The sequence below is a fragment of the Xenopus tropicalis genome, chromosome 7, assembly GCF_000004195.4.
Source record: "Xenopus tropicalis strain Nigerian chromosome 7, UCB_Xtro_10.0, whole genome shotgun sequence".
NCBI classification, from domain to species: Eukaryota; Metazoa; Chordata; class Amphibia; order Anura; family Pipidae; genus Xenopus; species Xenopus tropicalis.
This window is the reverse complement of record NC_030683.2, coordinates 3968411-3989808: the sequence shown is the minus strand read 5'-3', so window position 1 is coordinate 3989808 and position 21398 is coordinate 3968411. Positions and strand designations below refer to the sequence as shown.

General features: G+C 48.6%; 1 protein-coding gene across 2 annotated transcripts; it reads right to left on the bottom strand.

Annotated features, from left to right (window-relative positions):
- Positions 1–45: 45 nt before the first annotated feature.
- Positions 46–19552, bottom strand: vwa2 (von Willebrand factor A domain containing 2). Of its 2 annotated transcripts, XM_004919371.3 has the most exons (15): positions 18888–19552; positions 11569–11923; positions 11262–11311; positions 9777–9851; positions 8950–9083; positions 7254–7363; positions 6802–6996; positions 6367–6500; positions 6082–6214; positions 5218–5273; positions 4966–5073; positions 3772–4350; positions 2338–2889; positions 1853–1975; positions 46–880 (listed from the first exon to the last, which is right to left on the bottom strand). In XM_004919371.3, exons 3-15 carry the CDS (start codon positions 11308–11310, stop codon positions 756–758), a joined length of 2373 nt encoding a protein of 790 aa, XP_004919428.2. In that variant the 5' UTR covers position 11311; positions 11569–11923; positions 18888–19552; the 3' UTR covers positions 46–755. The 2 variants fall into 2 exon arrangements, with proteins under 2 accessions (XP_004919428.2, XP_004919427.2); XM_004919370.3 differs by lacking the exon at positions 11569–11923.
- Between the last annotated feature and the right edge of the window lie 1846 nt (positions 19553–21398).

Below are 21398 nucleotides of genomic sequence, written 5' to 3'. Positions count from 1 at the left end.
CCATAAGTCGATGCAAAGGAAGTTAAACACAATGAAAACAATGGGGAGGTTATAAAACCCGTGTCCTTTATTGCCCTGAGTTGGTCACACAGTGTCACCGACATCCCAGGAGGAGAGGCAACTGCCCCACGGGGCACGGGGATTTGCCCCCCCAATCACTGGGCGGAGTTAATACTTTACAAACAATATGAACAAATATACAAATGATATAAATAGGTGTTTTGAGACTCGGCGGGGGGAACCTATAGCAAAGCGGGGGTTAATATATAAGATATATATATGTATATGCTGCATACAGCCAATGGGGGGGAAATTACACGTATATTGGGGGCGGGGTTTGAGCCAATTCCATTCACCCCAGCAGTGGCAACAGGGGGTTCTACCAGGAATGTGAGAAAAGTTTGTGATGGGGGAGTGGCCAGTCCTGGCCCCGCAAAGGGGGTTGGGCTTACCACAAAGTGGGTGGGGCTTGTGTGGTTTCTAGGTGTGTCGCTCCCCCCCCCCCCCCCAGTTATGCTTTAACTCCCAGCACCCAACTGGCAGCGGAAGGATCTCTGGGGCAGGGGCAGATCTTTCACACCAACGGCAGTTGGTCGTTTCTTTCCGTGTCACATTGTGACCCCCCCCAGTCTCCCTGATGAGACCCGGGGGGGCATGGAAATGGGCAAATTGGCCAAACCGATAAACAGCAATAAATACACAACATGTAGAAAACCTGCCGTAGGCCCTGGCACAAGTTCCGACTCCCAGCGACCCTACGGGTTCTTGCGGGAAGATTTGCTGCCCGATGCGGTTTTCAGCCTCCGTTTCCGCGAGTGTCTCTGTTGGCGACTCCGGCTGCGCAGCCCCTGCGGCCAATGGGAATCCCCTCGGAGTATCCCTGCGGGACAGCGGCACAGTGGGTTATTCTCTGTATATAACTGACACTTTCCATTAGTTCCATTAATATGCAACGTCAGTAACCAATGAAATGAGGCCCCATAGTACCAAACTCGCAGGCTCTCCCCAGAGGGCACTGGCTACTATAGGTGGGCATATATAGCCGGTTCTGCTCATTTGGGGAGGTTGCCCAATGAGCCCGATTTGGCCACCTACATGCCGTGCCAAATCGGACACATGTTATTATTGGATCTAGAACAGGGGTGCCCAGACTCTTTCCCCCGTTGGTCAACCTTTGGCCCCTCCCCGCGTACGTTCGCATATCCAATAAATGCGCGGAACCACCACACTTCCACATTTCCCGGCTTCGACGTGGTCCAGGGGGGATCGACTGGTGGACCACGATCAACGTTTTGGCCACCCCTGATCTAGAACCAACAATCGTATCCAACAGGGCCAATGGTGCTCCTCATCCGATGTGATCCGATTCTTTGCACTTACAACTTTAGCGTCGGATCCAGTGGGGTAACTAGAATGTGTCTGACCCAAGCACCCCCTTCCCATTGGGGGCAGTTTTATTAGCAGCCAATTAACCTGCCTGTAGGTAATTGGGGTGTGGAAGAAAACTGGGGAACCCACACAGATTTGGGGAGAACATACTGTACATAGCATATAGTGTCTGGGCTAGAACTGAACCTAGAACCACAAGTTCCAGCCATTTCCCCAGTGTTATTGACACCCTAGAACAGTGGTTCTCGACCTTCCTAATGCCGTGACCCTTTAATACAGTTCCTCATGTTGTGGTGACCCCCCAGCCATAAAATTATTCCTAAGACCATCGGAAATATGTGTTTTCTGATGGTCTTAGGGGACCCCTGTGAATGGGTCGTTGGACCCCCAAAGGGGTCCCAACCCACAGGTTGAGAACCGCTGGTCTAGAAACAACCATAGTGTTTGCCCCCCATGTACTCACTGGTCTCACAGTGGGGCCCGTCCCAGCCGCGACACTCGCACCGGTAGCTGCCTTGGCGCAGGATACAGACGCCGTCGTTCATGCACGGGTTGGGTTTGCACAGATTCACCGGGGATTTGGCATCTGGAACGTGGAAAGAATGTCGCTAAGAAACACGTTTTGGAATCTCGGCACAGAGGGGCAACAGGGCACAGTCCCATAGTGGGATATATATATATGTGTGTGTAAAGCTGTACGCCACTAAGTTTGCCCAGTAGCAGTAAGCTATATCAGCCAATAAGAAGCTTGCATTTAAACAGGTGAACAGTAACATCTACCTGCTGATTGGTTGCTATAGGTTTCTGCTTCTGGGCAAATTTACTGTCTTTTATTACATAACCCCCTATATTGAAAGCTTTATTTTGGCAATAAAGTAAAAGAGGAATATTCTGACCCACATGGGGTATCCTCCAATGAGAGAGCAGCACCAGGGCAATGCTATTTACCTTCACACACTCTCTGTACCACAGAATCCTCATAGTGCCCCAGAGACTCATAGGACGGGACGGTGATCAGGAACTTTTCGGTCCCAGCCAATCGCAGCAAGGCGCTCCTCAGGATGCTCCCAATGCCAATCACATACACCATGATGCCGTTATCCCGCAGTTTCTGGGCAGGGACGGCCGCGTCTTCCGCCCCTCTCCCATCGCTGATGACGACTACAGCCTTGTTGACCCCCGGCCGCGCCCCCTTCTGCACAGTCATCACCTCATTGTACACATGGAGCAGGGCGTTCCCGATGGAGGCGGAGCCACCGATGTAGGAGGCGCGGCCAATCCCTTGCAGGAGGCCGGAGCCCGAGTCGTGGGTGTCGAGGCCGAAGACCGTCTGGGGGCGGCTGCTGTAGGTGACCAGGCCAATCTGGGTGACGTCCCGGTTAATATCGAACTGAAGGGAGACCATGGTGACAAAGTTCTTCAGCCGATTGAATTTCTCCTGCCCGACGGCAGCGGAGGCGTCCAACACGAAGGCGAGATCCAACGGTTGGGCCTGGCAGCCTGCGGGGAGAGAAGCCGGAGGTATAATCAGTTGGGATGAGTGAATCTGTCCCGTTTCACTGAAAAATACACAAAAACTGCTAAAAAATTTGCAAAACGCGTCGAAGTCAATAAGCGACAAATTTAGGGATGATGGGGCCCTTCACGTAACCATAGAAACAGGACCCCCTATATCTCTTCATTCCCTTTCTCTCTTCCCTGTTTCTGTTTTTTTTTTCAATTTTATTCAATTTTAGACCACACCCTGATCTCGGCAGTAGCCACGCCCACTGAAAAAGCCCCTCCCTCTTTTGTTGGTGTTCCTGAACTGCCCCATGGGAATCAGACCAACTGGAAGGTAAGTTGCAATGGTAAAATGAGGGGCTTACCTGAAATGGGGTGGGGTTTGGAACTGCCCTGGTAAGAGTTCATTTACATAAGTAATTTTAAAGGGGAACTCCACCCAACCCAAATATCGGAAGAAACAGTTCCCTAAGCCCCGCCCCCTATTCTCCTGCTGATCTGGCTGACTACTTTGTGACTCCAATAAAATGTAACAGTAGTCGCCTCCCCTCAGCCTGCCTTCAGCCTGCCTCCTCCCAATCCCACAATCCCCTGCTGCACACGTGATGTCAATAAGGAAAGGAACATCCCAGTGAAATGCATTGTGGGTTATGTAGTTCCTGCATGCTGTCTGTAAGCTGTGGAAAAGTTGTTACAAATTGTAACATCAGTGTTTTAGTCCCTCCTCCCCTGCCAGGATTTCAAATGATGCAGAAAGAGAAGAACTGCTTTGCAGCTGGATTTCAGCATATAAAATTCATAGCCACTCCCCCTATTCTTGAAAGCCCCACCCCATTTCCAAAGCAGAAACCTGTAGTAGAAAACCGCGTAGGTTACTACCTTGCACGTCGATACTGCAGATCCTCTTCTGAAGCTGGGGCAGTTGGTTGAAGAGCTGCTGGGGGTTCGAGTACGTGATCAGTTGCAGGGGGTTCCCAATTATTTCCGCCATTTCGCCTTTGTTGGAATCGCCGGCCACGCCTATAAGGAAGACCTCCTGATCCCGTGTGTAGGTTGCCGGCCCGGCCACTGAGTCCTGGGACTTGGAGCCGGAGAGAAGCACCACGAGGCGCGGGAGATCATCGCGGATGTCGGAGAAAACCGGGGAGCTCTTAAAGCCGTACTGAGTGACGTAGCGCAGAGCTTTGCCCGTGAACAGGCCGCCGCCCATAAACCGCATGTTATCCACGTGTTTCAGGAGCTCCGCCGTGCTCTGGTATTCGCCAATCTTCACCACCATTTGCACCTCGTTGCTGTACTGCGCCACCCCGACGTTCACCGGGGACTCGTCCGACAGCGACGCCTGGAGGAATTGTTTCAGGAAAGATTTGTGGAGCATAAAACCCTCCAGGGACGTCGCGTCGGAACTGTCCACGAGGAAAAGAAGGTCGATGTTGCACTCCAGGCTGAGCTGAGGGGCTGTGGGATGATAGAACTATATTAATAAGCGACTGGGAAACTGCCCCTGCCAGTAGGGGGCATCAAACGTCATTCAACTATATTAATAAGCGACTGGGAAACTTCTACCTGCCAGTAGGGGGCATCAAACGCCACTCAACTATATTAATAAGCGACTGGGAAACTTCTACCTGCCAGTAGGGGGCATCAAACGCCACTCAACTATATTAATAAGCAACTGGGAAACTTCTACCTGCCAGTAGGGGGCATCAAACTTCATTCAACTATATAAATAAGCGACTGGGAAACTTCTACCTGCCAGTAGGGGGCATCAAACTTCATTCAACTATATTAATAAGCGACTGGGAAACTTCTACCTGCCAGTAGGGGGCATCAAACGTCATTCAACTATATTAATAAGCGACTGGGAAACTTCTACCTGCCAGTAGGGGGCATCAAACACCACTCAACTATATTAATAAGTGACTGGGAAACTTCTACCTGCCAGTAGGGGGCATCAAACTTCATTCAACTATATTAATAAGCGACTGGGAAACTTCTACCTGCCAGTAGGGGGCATCAAACCTCATTCAACTATATTAACCCTGGGAGGAGCCTATTTGTGGGTGCACGTACCGCACTCTGTGTCTCCCCCAAATCCTGCCGGGCAGACGCAGTGGTACTTATTCTGCCCCTCGGCTACACACGTCCCCCCGTTCTTGCACGGCTGCGAGTCACAGGGATCTGAGAGGGAAGAGAGACAGTGGCACAGGCTTGTGTGTGGGTGGAATTTCATTGGATGGTGGCACGGGGGAGGAGGGGCCAGCAGGCATGGGAGGGGGCAGATAGGAAAGCAGGGTTACCGCCCCTGGGTTGGGGGCACATTACCTGGGCAGACAGTCCGGTGACACTGGGAATGGTGTTTGTTATAGAAACGTCTCCAACTGGAATAGAGAAAAAAGAGAATGGAGAAGGGCTAACTGTACCGGCCGTGCCCCGTACCCGCTGTACCGGCCGTGCCCCGTACCCGCTGTACCGGCCGTGCCCCATACCCAATGTACCGGCCGTGCCCCTTACCCAATGTACCGGCCGTGCCCCGTACCCGCTGTACCGGCCGTGCCCCATACCCGCTGTACCGGCCGTGCCCCATACCCGCTGTACCGGCCGTGCCCCATACCCGCTGTACCGGCCGTGCCCCATACCCGCTGTACCGGCCGTGCCCCATACCCGCTGTACCGGCCGTGCCCCATACCCGATGTACCGGCCGTGCCCCGTACCCGCCGTACCGGCCGTGCCCCGTACCCGATGTACTGGCCGTGCCCCGTACCCGCTGTACTGGCCGTGCCCCGTACCCGATGTACTGGCCGTGCCCCGTACCCGCTGTACTGGCCGTGCCCATACCCGATGTACTGGCTGTGCCCCGTACCCGCTGTACTGGCCGTGCCCCGTACCCGATGTACTGGCCGTGCCCCGTACCCGATGTACTGGCCGTGCCCCGTACCCGCTGTACCGGCCGTGCCCCATACCCGCTGTACCGGCCGTGCCCCATACCCGCTGTACCGGCTGTACTTAGAGACTGTGACTTTTTAGGCTGTGGGCCAATACATTTGTAGGGTTAGCCCCTTATACCGTCCCCACTCTCAGGATCACGCCTTAGTTGCTCCAGACCTCCCCTAGCAACCCTGCTCCTTTAGATCTCTAATGTCCCATACAATACCCATTTACTCAATGGAACCAATGGATATTCTGTACCTGTAGAAGGGGCAGTGCCCAGGAAACACAGTGCCCGGCCTGGCAGAGCCCTTCCAGCACAGATAGTTCCCCGTCAGCTCTTTGACCGTTTCCAGGGTTTTGCGGGTACACGGATACGACTGGACGCTGCAGCCTGGGGGAACAAGAGAATAATAATAATGTTGTTACCCTTAAAGCCACAGAACCCAAATCAGCAGCCCCCCCAGCTGCCCCAGTAACATCCCAGAGGCCACATCTGGGGACCTTGGTAACGCACTGAACCCCAAAACCCATTCGTATTAGTACCAGGGGGGGTAGAGCTGCACACAGAGGAGTTGGCCAGGGAGGTGGCCAGGCCGTTAACTGCGTCGTCCACGTGTTCAGCAAACAGAACGTGCGATTCCATTGGCTCACTGCTCAGTGCATGAAGCTCCTCCCACCTGTGCAGAAAACACAAGCAATAAGTGGCAGTGGATGGGGTTTAGGGGTGTTACCCAACACTACATTGTATCTACATCTGCTGTATCTCATACCCCAGGGATAATGGTTGCAATTCATGGAGGGGGCAACAATCGGACCCCCAAAACTTGGCTTGTGGTTGCACAAAAAACACCCCCCAAAAGAACAAAACTTTTATTCCTGGGTGATTGGGGCATTTGCCCCCAGCCAATGAGATGTTACACCTATTCACTTATCTGGGGGCCCCTTGGGATTCCATAACTGGGGGCCCCTTGGCAGTACCTGGGGAACTTCACCCCAACAGTGAAAACCTCAATGTCCTCTCCCTTTATCTGGGCGGCCGGAAGCTTTATGTTCCCCTGGGACTTCCCGTCGGACACAATGATGAGGATCTTGGGCACTGGGGGGGGTCGGGCCCCCGGGAAGCCTTTCCACACGATGTACTTCAGAGCCAGACCGGTTTCTGTGGGGCCCCCCCTGGGCAGGGGAAACAAAAAGGCAAAGTATGAGATGAGAATAATTGGAGAAATACAGAGCAGAATTAGTAGAAATGGAATAATTAACCCCCTCAGCACTGAAGGGGTAGGAACTGCAGCAACCAATCAGATGTTAGAGATCATTAGACTCCACTAGCAGCTGGTTGGTTGCCATATGATTTACTTATGGGGCAAGAAGAGCAGGAAGTAGAATATGAAACTCCCCCTTACCCTTTACTGAGCATGGTTGGTACCTACTTAAACACAATGGACTTGATCTTCTCTTTAATGGCAGCTTTGGAGAAGGAGGAATCGAGGTGGAATTCGACCTGCGGCGTCCCACTGTACTGCATGGCCCCCACTCGTACCTGCGAGTAACACAGCCGGTAACTTACTCATGTGCCCAGAACATTCCCTCTCTGTATATTTGTATTTATACGTATGGGTAGGGGGTGCCATAGTGTTTCCCTTAGACAGTACAGTATGGGGGTACAGCTTATTGTGTGCCCAGAACATTCCTTCTCTGTATATTTGTATTTATACATATGGGTAGGGGGTGCCATAGTGTTTCCCTTAGACAGTACAGTATGGGGGTACAGCTTATTGTGTGCCCAGAACATTCCTTCTCTGTATATTTGTATTTATACATATGGGTAGGGGGTGCCATAGTGTTTCCCTTAGACAGTACAGTATGGGGGTACAGCTTATTGTGTGCCCAGAACATTCCCTCTCTGTATATTTGTATTTATACATATGGGTAGGGGGTGCCATAGTGTTTCCCTTAGACAGTACAGTATGGGGGTACAGCTTATTGTGTGCCCAGAACATTCCTTCTCTGTATATTTGTATTTATACATATGGGTAGGGGGTGCCATAGTGTTTCCCTTAGACAGTACAGTATGGGGGTACAGCTTATTGTGTGCCCAGAACATTCCTTCTCTGTATATTTGTATTTATACATATGGGTAGGGGGTGCCATAGTGTTTCCCTTAGACAGTACAGTATGGGGGTACAGCTTATTGTGTGCCCAGAACATTCCTTCTCTGTATATTTGTATTTATACATATGGGTAGGGGGTGCCATAGTGTTTCCCTTAGACAGTACAGTATGGGGGTACAGCTTATTGTGTGCCCAGAACATTCCCTCTCTGTATATTTGTATTTATACATATGGGTAGGGGGTGCCATACTCGGAAGGTTGGTGACAGTTTAATCTCTGCTGTTTTGGGTCATTGTTACAGAGATTCTGCACTGATTCTGAAATTGTAACTGACTGACATTATAGAGCGAGTGATTTACACCTGATTGGGGGGGTCGTGTTCTCTAATATTTCAATCAAAGGGGAACTTCACCCTTATTTAACTTCTAATATGTAATAGAATGGCCAATTCTAAGCAACTTTTCAATTGATCTCTTTGCAGCTTTCAAATGGGGGTCACTGACCCCGGCAGCCAAACCCTATTGCTCTGTGAGGCTCCAGTTTTATTGTTATTGATACTTTTTATTCCTTATCTTTCTATTCAGCCCCTCCCCTATTCATATATCAGTCTCTCTCAAACCATTCCCTGGTTACTAAGGTAACTAGGACCCTAGCAACCAAATAACTGCTGAAATTCCAAACTGGAGAGCTGCCGAACAAAAAGTAAAATCATGAAAAATATGAAGACCAATTGCAAATTGTCTCAGAATATCACTCTCTACATCATACTACATCATCAAAGGTGAACAAACCCATTAAACATCATTTATACAAACAGTATGGCAGCTCCATATGTAAAACACACAAATACCCAGAGAGAAGAGGCTCCGTGTGTTCCATAATCTTGGCCAGTTCCAGTTCCCATTGGTCTATATTCGGGTGGCCCCAATACAGGGTACAGCCATAGGCCTGTGGGACCCCCCCTGTACCCCGGGGGCCACGGGAGACATATAAACTCAGTTACCAGATTACTTACCAGATCGGAGCCAATATCCAGGGCATCACACAGCTTGGAGGCAAAATGCTTGGACCTCTCAAAACTGCCCCGCCCAATGCTGTTGGAGCCGTCCAATAGGATGAGAATGTCCAATGGGGAGGAGCACTGCATCCCTGGGGGCAAAGCAGTCAATGAAGAGGTTAAAGGAAGATGGCGTATATGTGTCAGCTGGTCTCGCTCCAACCAAACTGGGCCGACTGTCTTCATTAAAAGATAAAGCTTTGCTATTGGCTGCTCTAAGGAAAGCAGAACAGGGTAACTGAATATGGCCTTTTCTTTAATAATTTCCCTTCTTCTTCCAACTCTGCAGTATTTAAACAGGGGTCACTGACCCCGGCAGCCAAACCCTATTGCTCTGTGAGGCTCCAGTTTTATTGTTATTGTTACTTTTTGGAACTTTCTTTTCTATTCAGCCCCTCCCCTATTTATATACCCTTCTCTCAGCAAAACCACTCCCTGGTTGTTAAGGTACCTTGGACCCTAGCAACCAAATAGCTGCTGAAACTCCCATCTGGAGAGCTGCTGAACTGAAACTGAAATAATAAAAAATAAAGACCAATTGCAAATTGTCTCGGAATAATGCTCTCTACATCGTGCTAGAAGTTAAAAGGTGAACAACCCCTTTAAAGGGGATATAAACCCAAAAATATGAGCTGATGCAAGTTTACTCAAGGTGATTCCCTTAGCAGTTTTGCAATTGACAAGCTGCTGGCCCTCCAGTTATTTCATTAATGTACAGACCCCAAACTGGACAAGAGGGGATTTGGGATCTTTGTACCTTTCGGCCTACAGGGGGGGCAACTTACGTTTCGCTGCTGCTGAGATCTTGTTGGCGGTCTCTGCGTTGATGTGCAGCTCTTGAACACACAGACACTGCAGGGCTGGGGGGGGGATAGAGAACATATAGCCAATTAGCACTGGCCGTGGCAGGCCCCCTCTCCCCCAAACTGACATGAATCCAAACTGGCCCCCAGTGGGATCCAGAGATCCTTTTTTGCACTGATTACAGTGGGGCCTGCCCAGCCCTGCCGAGATGCTCAACCAACTCCAACAACCAAAATCTCTGTGTGTGAGTGTTTGCTCTCCTCCCAATGTTCAGTCAATGTCCCAATATTCCTAGGCTGCTCTCCTCCCGATGTTCAGTCAATGTCCCAATATTCCTAGGCTGCTCTCCTCCCAATGTTCAGTCAATGTCCCCAGTTCTTATTCCTAGGCTGCTCTCCTCCCAGTGTTCAGTCAATGTCCCCAGTTCTTATTCCTAGGCTGCTCTCCTCCCAGTGTTCAGTCAATGTCCCCAGTTCTTATTCCTAGGCTGCTCTCCTCCCAATGATCAGTCAATGTCCCCAGTTCTTATTCCTAGGCTGCTCTCCTACCAATGATCAGTCAATGTACCCAGTTCTTATTCCTAGGCTGCTCTCCTACCAATGATCAGTCAATGTACCCAGTTCTTATTCCTAGGCTGCTCTCCTCCCAGTGTTCAGTCAATGTCCCCAGTTCTTATTCCTAGGCTGCTCTCCTCCCAGTGTTCAGTCAATGTCCCCAGTTCTTATTCCTAGGCTGCTCTCCTACCAATGATCAGTCAATGTACCCAGTTCTTATTCCTAGGCTGCTCTCCTCCCAGTGTTCAGTCAATGTCCCCAGTTCTTATTCCTAGGCTGCTCTCCTACCAATGATCAGTCAATGTACCCAGTTCTTATTCCTAGGCTGCTCTCCTCCCAGTGTTCAGTCAATGTCCCCAGTTCTTATTCCTAGGCTGCTCTCCTCCCAGTGTTCAGTCAATGTCCCCAGTTCTTATTCCTAGGCTGCTCTCCTCCCAGTGTTCAGTCAATGTCCCCAGTTCTTATTCCTAGGCTGCTCTCCTACCAATGTTCAGGCAATGTCCCCAGTTCTTATTCCTAGGCTGCTCTCCTACCAATGTTCAGGCAATGTCCCCAGTTCTTATTCCTAGGCTGCTCTCCTCCCAGTGTTCAGTCAATGTCCCCAGTTCTTATTCCCTAGGCTGCTCTCCTCCCAGTGTTCAGTCAATGTCCCCAGTTCTTATTCCTAGGCTGCTCTCCTACCAATGTTCAGGCAATGTCCCCAGTTCTTATTCCTAGGCTGCTCTCCTACCAATGTTCAGGCAATGTCCCCAGTTCTTATTCCTAGGCTGCTCTCCTCCCAGTGTTCAGTCAATGTCCCCAGTTCTTATTCCTAGGCTGCTCTCCTCCCAATGTTCAGTCAATTTTAGCATTTGATTAGCAGTGTCAGTTTCATGGTTCTTTCAGACTTATCACAAACATAATGATGCCTACCCTGGGAAGTCAGGAACAGTAGCATCACATTAACCCCGAGCAGCTTCATTCTGAAACAAAGGGTTAATAGGGGTTAATCAATCGCTTGCAATGAGGGCAAAGCAAGGGGCAATAATATGTGAAACATTGGCAGAACATGGCAGTCCAGTGGTGTCACAATAGAAAGAACAGGACCCACTGCTGCTGGGGGGGCAGTAAGGCCCCCTAATCCCCCTGCCCACGGGGGGCACAGAACTATTTACTAGTGGCAGTTTCTACTGTGGCACTTTTAACCTTTGGGGTATGAATATAAGATCTGATTGGTTACTCTGAAGGGTCCGTCCAGTTTGACCCCAGCTGGGCACGATGCTACACTGTGAAGGTACCCACACACAGGGTAACAACAGAACGGATCCAAATGATAGGTTCTGTGGTTCTGGATCATTCACGAAGAAGAAAATGCTCTCCATTCCAGAACTTTCCCACGGTGGCGCAATGGTTATTGGGTCTTCGGCTCAAGCCTCAATAGGTCCCCCTGTCATTCCCTTGATGAAAGGGCGAGAAACGATCTTGGTTTCCAGTTTCTTCAGTCTGTGGGAAGCGGATCTGCCGGGAATCTGCCAGTCTGTGGGCACAGAGGAGATCTATTGGCACCTTCATACCATCTATGGCTGATGGGGAACCTCCAATGAGAGACAAAGAGATATCAGTGAGATCTCAACACAAGTGTTCCAAGTCCAATATGGAGCCAACAAGTCTCTTGGCACGGTTAGTAACGCCTTCCGCTATTGGCTGCTCACAATGAAGGTCATTTTCATTGGCAGCCTGAGCAGAAGTCGCTGACTTACAGGAGAACCTGAAACCCCCAATGTCCCTCCCAGGGAAGAATGGGCCCATTTTGCTCTTTGTTCCGTAGCCAAGTCCATTGGGATCAGAGAGCCGGGGGGGATTTCTATGGGGGTTAAAAGTCTCGGAATCGTTTCAACACCGGCAGTTCCTTCCAGATTAGATCTTGTCTCGCCTTCCGCTTTCTCCCTTAATCGTTGCCGCTCCGCTGGCCCCAAACACAGAGCTACTGAGGGGCCTTTGTGATTGAGGCTACACAGTCGCACCTTGTTACCTCTGTAAGCTCTTCAGCTCAGGAGTCGCGTTGTGTCGGAGAATGAATGGGAGCAATGGGCCCAATATGACCAAATGGGGCCAAATGGGGACCCCCTTATAGCAATCAGCAACAATGGGCTTCTCGGGGGGCTCCCCCAAACAGATAAACCAACATTAACACCCTAGAGAAGCCACGCCCCCATTGCCGAGCCACTACAGAAACACCAACCTGATTGGAAAAAAATACAGGTGAATCTTAGCCACACCCCCATTTGCCAAGGCCACGCCTTTTTTTACCCAAAGACCTGCCCCAATCCCACCCAAGCCACGCCCCTAACACAGTAGACTGTTTTGGAGGATTTGGGGGTGCATTTCAGTGCTTTTCAACCAGGCCAGGTAAGTAAAATTAGGGTGAAAATTCCGACAGACGGTGACTGAATTGCAGGGGGAAAGGTGGAAGCGGGGAAAATGAAAAAATAGGGTGATATATTCCATTTAAAGGAGAATTAAACCCTAAAAATCAATACGGCGAAAAATGCCATATTTTATATACTGGACTTATTGCATATATACAGTACAGGTATAGAACCCGTTATCCAGAATGCTCGGGACCAAGGGTATTCCGGATAAGGGATCTTTCCGTAATTTGAATCTCCATACCTTAAGTCTACTAAAAATAAAACATTAATTAAACCCAATAGGATTGCTTTGCATCCAATAAGGGGTATTTATATCTTAGTTGGGGTCAAGTACAGGTACTGTTTTATTATTACAGAGAAAAGGGAATCATTTAACCATTAAATAAACCCAATAGGGCTGTTCTGCCCCCAATAAGGGGTAATTATATCTTAGTTGGGATCAAGTACAGGTACTGTTTTATTATTACAGAGAAAAGGGAATCATTTAACCATTAAATAAACCCAATAGGGCTGTTCTGCCCCAATAAGGGGTAATTATATCTTAGTTGGGATCAAGTACAGGTACTGTTTTATTATTACAGAGAAAAGGGAATCATTTAACCATTAAATAAACCCAATAGGGCTGTTCTGCCCCAATAAGGGGTAATTATATCTTAGTTGGGATCAAGTACAGGTGCTGTTTTATTATTACGGAGAAAAGGGAATCATTTAACCATTAAATAAACCCAATAGGGCTGTTCTGCCCCCAATAAGGGGTAATTATATCTTAGTTGGGATCAAGTACAGGTACTGTTTTATTATTACAGAGAAAAGGGAATCATTTAACCATTAAATAAACCCCATAGGGCTGTTCTGCCCCAATAAGGGGTAATTATATCTTAGTTGGGATCAAGTACAGGTGCTGTTTTATTATTACAGAGAAAAGGGAATCATTTAACCATGAAATAAACCCAATAGGGCTGTTCTGCCCCCAATAAGGGGTAATTATATCTTAGTTGGGATCAAGTACAGGTACTGTTTTATTATTACAGAGAAAAGGGAATCATTTAACCATGAAATAAACCCAATAGGGCTGTTCTGCCCCCAATAAGGGGTAATTATATCTTAGTTGGGATCAAGTACAGGTACTGTTTTATTATTACAGAGAAAAGGGAATCATTTAACCATTAAATAAACCCAATAGGACTGTTCTGCCCCAATAAGGGGTAATTATATCTTAGTTGGGATCAACTACAGGTACTGTTTTATTATTACAGAGAAAAGGGAATCATTTAACCATTAAATAAACCCAATAGGGCTGTTCTGCCCCAATAAGGGGTAATTATATCTTAGTTGGGATCAAGTACAGGTACTGTTTTATTATTACAGAGAAAAGGGAAATCAGTTTTAAAATTCCAAATTATTTAATTAAAATGGAGTCTATGGGAGACGGGCTTTCCGTAATTTGGAACTTCCGGATAAGGGATCCCATACCTGTATATTGTGCGTTGCCCCAAAGCACAGATAAGTGCCAGCAACACAGAGTACCTGCTGGGAATCGGCAGAAAGACAATGAGGGAAGATATGGTTGCCCTGGGCTGGTAGAGGAGCCTAAAACATTTCTGCCCTACTTTTTTACTTAGGCTTTAGTTCCCCTTTACCATAAGGAACTGGGCGGGGAAGATAAAAGGAAAATGCTGTAATTTAGTAGAAAAGCTGAATTTGCACGTGAACAAGAGAAACATAAACGCCAGTCATTATTATATATTCTATTACTCTGCGGGACTGGCACAGGCGCTTGGCTCGGGGTGCGGGCGGGTCTCTGGGGCATTGGGCATGTGGGGTATCTGCGGAATGCCTTTATGGAGCATCTGGGCTTCTGACTAAGCAGTGGGAACTCCCTGTCCTGTCTTGTCGGGGTAATTACATTTTACAGTAGAATGATGAGAAAGCGCCGGGGCCCCGGGGGATGAAAGCACCTCGTGTTGTGGTTCTGCTGCCCCCACACAGGCACATACGGGGCAGAAACGTCCCTCGCCAGGAGTTTCTGTCTCACTTTCATCTCCAAAATAAAGGAAAAATAAAGATACTGAGAAGGGCAGGTGTAAAGCTGGGGGGGCAGCACACAGGGCATGGGAACGGGTAAAGCTGCCCATGCCCTCGCCAAGCTGGCAGAGGGGAACCCCCTGGAGCCACTGCCTCCTTGCAGTACGGGGTAATTTCAGGGTTTCCGTTACAGCCTGCGTCACACATAGACATCATTTTGATGCGGGATGTTGGAAATTACCCCATAAAGGCCCAGTACAAGTACAATTGTGTACATTTTAATGGATCCATTGGAAATGGTTCGGACCCAATTCCCCTTTGTGGCCACATGAATGCTTTAATTGTAAGACAACATGCTGCATTCTGGGTAAAATATTGTGCAATTGTGTCAGAGATTGCTCAGTGCACTTGGGTAAGTAAATGACCCTTAGAGTTAAGGAGCTTCAATGTTTCCTATTGGTGCAAAGGTAAAGTCACCCAAATGCCATCGCAGGTGATTCATTTACCCTGTTGGTAACAGGTAACAGGTAACCCAGCGGCTTTGTTAGATCAGATAGGATCTGTACCACTGTGACAGAATGCTCTGTTATACAGATAGCTAGAATCTCAGCCATAAAGCAGGGCAGGACTGCTGCTTACAATGGGGGGAATCAGATAGGATCTGTGCCACTGTGACAGAATGCTCTGTTATACAGATAGCTAGAATCTCAGCCATAAAGCAGGGCAGGACTGCTGCTTACAATGGGGGGATCAGATAGGATCTGTGCCACTGTGACAGAATGCTCTGTTATACAGATAGCTAGAATCTCAGCCATAAGCAGGGCAGGACTGCTGCTTACAATGGGGGGGATCAGATAGGATCTGTGCCACTGTGACAGAATGCTCTGTTATACAGATAGCTAGAATCTCAGCCATAAAGCAGGGCAGGACTGCTGCTTACAATGGGGGGGGGATCAGATAGGATCTGTGCCACTGTGACAGAATGCTCTGTTATACAGATAGCTAGAATCTCAGCCATAAAGCAGGGCAGGACTGCTGCTTACAATGGGGGGGATCAGATAGGATCTGTGGCCACTGTGACAGAATGCTCTGTTATACCAGATAGCTAGAATCTCAGCCATAAAGCAGGGCAGGACTGCTGCTTACAATGGGGGGGGGATCAGATAGGATCTGTGTCACTGTGACAGAATGCTCTGTTATACAGATAGCTAGAATCTCAGCCATAAAGCAGGGCAGGACTGCTGCTTACAATGGGGGGATCAGATAGGATCTGTGCCACTGTGACAGAATGTTCTGTTATACAGATAGCTAGAATCTCAGCCATAAAGCAGGGCAGGACTGCTGCTTACAATGGGGGGGATCAGATAGGATCTGTGCCACTGTGACAGAATGCTCTGTTATACAGATAGCTAGAATCTCAGCCATAAAGCAGGGCAGGACTGCTGCTTACAATGGGGGGATCAGATAGGATCTGTGCCACTGTGACAGAATGCTCTGTTATACAGATAGCTAGAATCTCAGCCATAAAGCAGGGCAGGACTGCTGCTTACAATGGGGGGATCAGATAGGATCTGTGCCACTGTGACAGAATGCTCTGTTATACAGATAGCTAGAATCTCAGCCATAAAGCAGGGCAGGACTGCTGCTTACAATGGGGGATCAGATAGGATCTGTGCCACTGTGACAGAATGCTCTGTTATACAGATAGCTAGAATCTCAGCCATAAAGCAGGGCAGGACTGCTGCTTACAATGGGGGGATCAGATAGGATCTGTGCCACTGTGACAGAATGCTCTGTTATACAGATAGCTAGAATCTCAGCCATAAAGCAGGGCAGGACTGCTGCTTACAATGGGGGGGATCAGATATATATCTTTAATCTCCAGTGTGCTTGAAAACAGACAGAGCCACTTAGTGACCCCTGGTTGGTTGGGGTTAAACCCCCCTGAGGTGAATGAGGCAGCAATAGAAAACAAAATAAACTCCCAATGACAGAGGGCGACCCCTGCCTAGCGACCGTGCACAGGTGAAACAACTAAGGAAGCCTGGGAGGGTCATGGGGGAAACTCATTTCAGCCACAGCCCCCGGGGGCAAAGCAAAGAAGTGAGACAATCAGAGAGAATGCTGCCCACAGCCAATATTTGCTCTCAGCCGGGAGCTCTGGTTACACCGACATGTAAGGAAGGAAAAACCCAAAACATCCCATAGTAACATATTCCTACACAGCGACACGTTCATTTGCTGAAGGGGAGACGGGCAGATTCTGATGAGACAGAGATTTTCTAAATAAACAAACAGGTTCTGAGTGGAATCCAAGGTTGTAACTTCCATTGGCAAAGGTCAGACTTACTGAGCCCCGGATTCCACTGGGATGAGTGTTACCAATAGCAGGTTTAAAGGCAAAGTATTCCCTCATTGTTCCCTTCAACTTAACATTATGTGGGTAATGACCCCTTAGCCCATAACAAGGTTACAGATATATAGAAACATTGGGGTAACAGTCACCCCACTATAGTTCCAGGGGTACCCAGGGCACAAATAAGCACTCACCCCAAATCCCCCCCTAACTGGCCTTCAGGCTGGGCCCCCTTAGCCCATAACAAGGTTACAGATATATAGAAACATTGGGGTAACAGTCACCCCGCTATAGTTCCAGGGGTACCCAGGGCACAAATAAGCACTCACCCCAAATCCCCCCTAACTGGCCTTCAGGCTGGGCCCCCTTAGCCCATAAACAAGGTTACAGATATATAGAAACATTGGGGTAACAGTCACCCCGCTATAGTTCGGGGTACCAGGCACAAATAAGCACTCACCCAAATCCCCCTAACTGGCCTTCAGGCTGGCCCCCTTAGCCCATAACAAGGTTACAGATATATAGAAACATTGGGGTAACAGTCACCCCGCTATAGTTCCAGGGGTACCCAGGGCACAAATAAGCACTCACCCCAAATCCCCCCTAACTGGCCTTCAGGCTGGGCCCCCTTAGCCCATAACAAGGTTACAGATATATAGAAACATTGGGGTAACAGTCACCCCGCTATAGTTCCAGGGGTACCCAGGGCACAAATAAGCACTCACCCCAAATCCCCCCTAACTGGCCTTCAGGCTGGGCCCCCTTAGCCCATAACAAGGTTACAGATATATAGAAACATTGGGGTAACAGTCACCCCGCTATAGTTCCAGGGGTACCCAGGGCACAAATAAGCACTCACCCCAAATCCCCCCCTAACTGGCCTTCAGGCTGGGCCCCCTTAGCCCATAACAAGGTTACAGATATATAGAAACATTGGGGTATAACAGTCACCCTGCTATAGTTCCAGGGGTACCCAGGGCACAGGGATAATGTACCCCCTACTGTAAATGATAAGGATATTAGCAGTCACTGAGGGGTTCTGTGCCCCCCATATAAAGGCACAAGGCTGCAGGCTGAGTTATACAGGGAACTCTGAGTATCACTCATGTATTATAAGGGATAATGTACCCCCTACTGTAAATGATAAGGATATTAGCAGTCACTGAGGGGTTCTGTGCCCCCCATATAAAGGCACAAGGCTGCAGGCTGAGTTATACAGGGAACTCTGAGTATCACTCATGTATTATAAGGGATAATGTACCCCCTACTGTAAATGATAAGGATATTAGCAGTCACTGAGGGGTTCTGTGCCCCCCATATAAAGGCACAAGGCTGCAGGCTGAGTTATACAGGGAACTCTGAGTATCACTCATGTATTATTAAGGGATAATGTACCCCTACTGTAAATGATAAGGATATTAGCAGTCACTGAGGGGTTCTGTGCCCCCCATATAAAGGCACAAGGCTGCAGGCTGAGTTATACAGGGAACTCTGAGTATCACTCATGTATTATAAGGGATAATGTACCCCCTACTGTAAATGATAAGGATATCAGGTGACAGACTGAAGTAGATATTACATTGAGTATCACAGTGCTACATAGAACATGTGGGAGCAGAATGCACCCTATAACCCACCTGGTTTCCCACTCACACCCTGCGTGTATCCTGTATGGGGGGTAACAAAGAATGAATTTACCCTGGGAGGTGGGTATGTGCCTAGAAGAGAACAGTGTGTGGTACTTACGTTGGAGGCAGTTACGGTACAGGCCAGGGACCGGCAGGGTAAGATGCCAATCTAAAGACTCAGTAGATAATTCTGAAGGTTTTAGATGAATTTCCAGTTTCCCAGTATGGGCAAGTTGCTGGTCAGTGGAACAATTCCCAGAACCCACATGGAGAGCGCCAGTTCCCAGTATTGGGAAGTACTATGAGATGTTCCAGTATCAGGATAATGTTCTGGTCCCAGAAGGCGCAGGTTCCAGATAGAATTCCTATTCAGTACCAGTATGGGCCGGATACCATTACAGTTCCTTGGATAATACCATTCCCAGCATCACCAGTGGGTACCTGATAACGTCCCACTCCCCAGGATTAGTAGGCGAAGGGTTAATATCCGGTGCCCAAGACCAGCAGGCATTTGGTGCCACGGCAGTTCTGCAGAACCAACAGGCGCTGGGTGGTGTTGCTGCCAAGGATCAATAGGCACTTGATCCGCTGCACATTCCTGGGCAGAGAGAGGAGCGGGCAGTGCGGGCAGCTTGGTGCCCAGGGGAAGGAGGGCTCCTCGGGGACATGGGGACAAAGCAGCACTGGGATCCTCTGACAGAATGAGCTGCACTGCCGGGGGCTAAGGAGGGGGTAGGTGGGACTGGGGAGGGATCAGCTTACAGCACTAGGTGTCAGGTCTCCAGGTGCAGAGAGAAAAATGCCTCAACCTGGAGGGTAAAATATCAAGTGGGCAGAGACCTCAACCCAATCAAATGCCCCCTCCCCTCCTAATTCCCCCTAGAATTCCTCTTGGAATCAGCGCATTCCTCGGAGCTAATGAGTAACACTCTAATTAACCTGAATTCCTCCTATACAGAGACTCAGGCCAACCGGGGCTGCTTCTGCCGCTGCTGTACTACAACTCCCAGCATCCCTTGCCAGTAGAAGTCATTGCAGATTGTAAACCAAAATACATGGCCACATCTGCCCCATGTACCCAACTGGCACCCATATACCTCACATACAGGATCTTCCAAAATACCCCTCCGTTTTAAATCCAGGATTCGGTTCTGGATTCAGCCAAGATTCTGCCTTTTTCAGCTGGATTCGGGCTAATTCATGCTCCTGGATGCTTAAAGGGGTAGTTCACCTTTAAATTAACTTTTAGCACAATGTAGAGAGTTATTCTGAGACAATTTGCAATTGGTCTTCATTTTTCATTTGTTGCAGTTTTTGAATGATTTCACTTTTTGCTCAGCAGCTCCAGTTTGGAATTGGATTCTCTCCTCACTTTCTATCTCCCTAGTGTTCTTTCCCTTTCCATTCTGCCCTTCCTTCCTCTCTCACTCCCCTGGGGGTTCCTATCTGTGCCCCCAGTTCATTTTCCCACACATTATATCCGACCCCAACTTCCCCGTTCTTTACTTATGTGATATTAATGTTTTACAGCCAGTGACTAAGGATAATATTTACATTTATCCCCTTGCTCCCTCTGCCCCAAGCTACTTAAAAATGCCCCCTTGAAGCAAAACATGGAGTAGTTGCCCAGCTTGAATAGTGCAAATATGGACAACCAATCTCTTTGGTCACATGCTCGCCAGCTTTTGACCCATTGGCCAGCTATTTGGGGTAATTGGGTGATGCTGAAAGGTGAGGTTCCTCTTCATCCTCAGCTTCTGCTGGAAGGCTTTGTGCCCAGACCGATACTTGGCTATTTATGATTCCATCCACCTTACATAGATATTAGTATCCACCTTGACTAAAGCACCAGTTCCAGCTGATGAATAACTGCCCCGCAGGGGAATGCTGCTGCCCCATGTGTCACCGTGGGGATGGGGTGATGATGATGATGATATATTGGGTTATTTTTGCACCAAACATGCCTTATGAAATTATGGCCAAACAGTTCAACCTTGGTCTCATACATGTTCCCATTCGGCTGTGGGAGACTGGGGGTCGCTTACTGCAAGGTTTAGCCACCGGGGGCTTTTTTTCCTTGTGAGTAAAGGTTTTCCTCCTGCCCCCCTGCCCCACAAGCCTGACATATTAAGAACCCCAGTGATGTCCATGTAGGGAACAACCAGTACTTGGCGGGAAATCCTTCAGCTCCTACTGCTGCCGGCCCCTTTGGTGGCCCTCCTGCCTCTTTTCTCCTTCTCATCAGTCTTGGAGGGACCTGCTCCTGCCCTTCCTACAGTCACTGCGAGTGGGGAAAATAAGGAATTTATTCTTCATCTTTATATTCGGTCCCTCTTGTATTCATATCCCAGCCTCTCATTCCAACCACTGCATGGTTGCTCAGGTAAACAGGACCCTAGCAACCGGAGAGCTTTTGAAATGCCAAACTGGAGAGCTGCTGAACAAAAAGCAAAATAACTGAAAAAGCACAAAAAATGAAAACCAACTGCTTATTGTCTCAGAATATAAATGTCTATGTCATACTAAAAGTTAATGTATATCAGGACAAAATTCCCTAATATGATTGGTTGCCATGGGTTACTGCCCCTGGGCAAATTTGCCTAGTGTTGATGACCCCCAGGAAGATTTC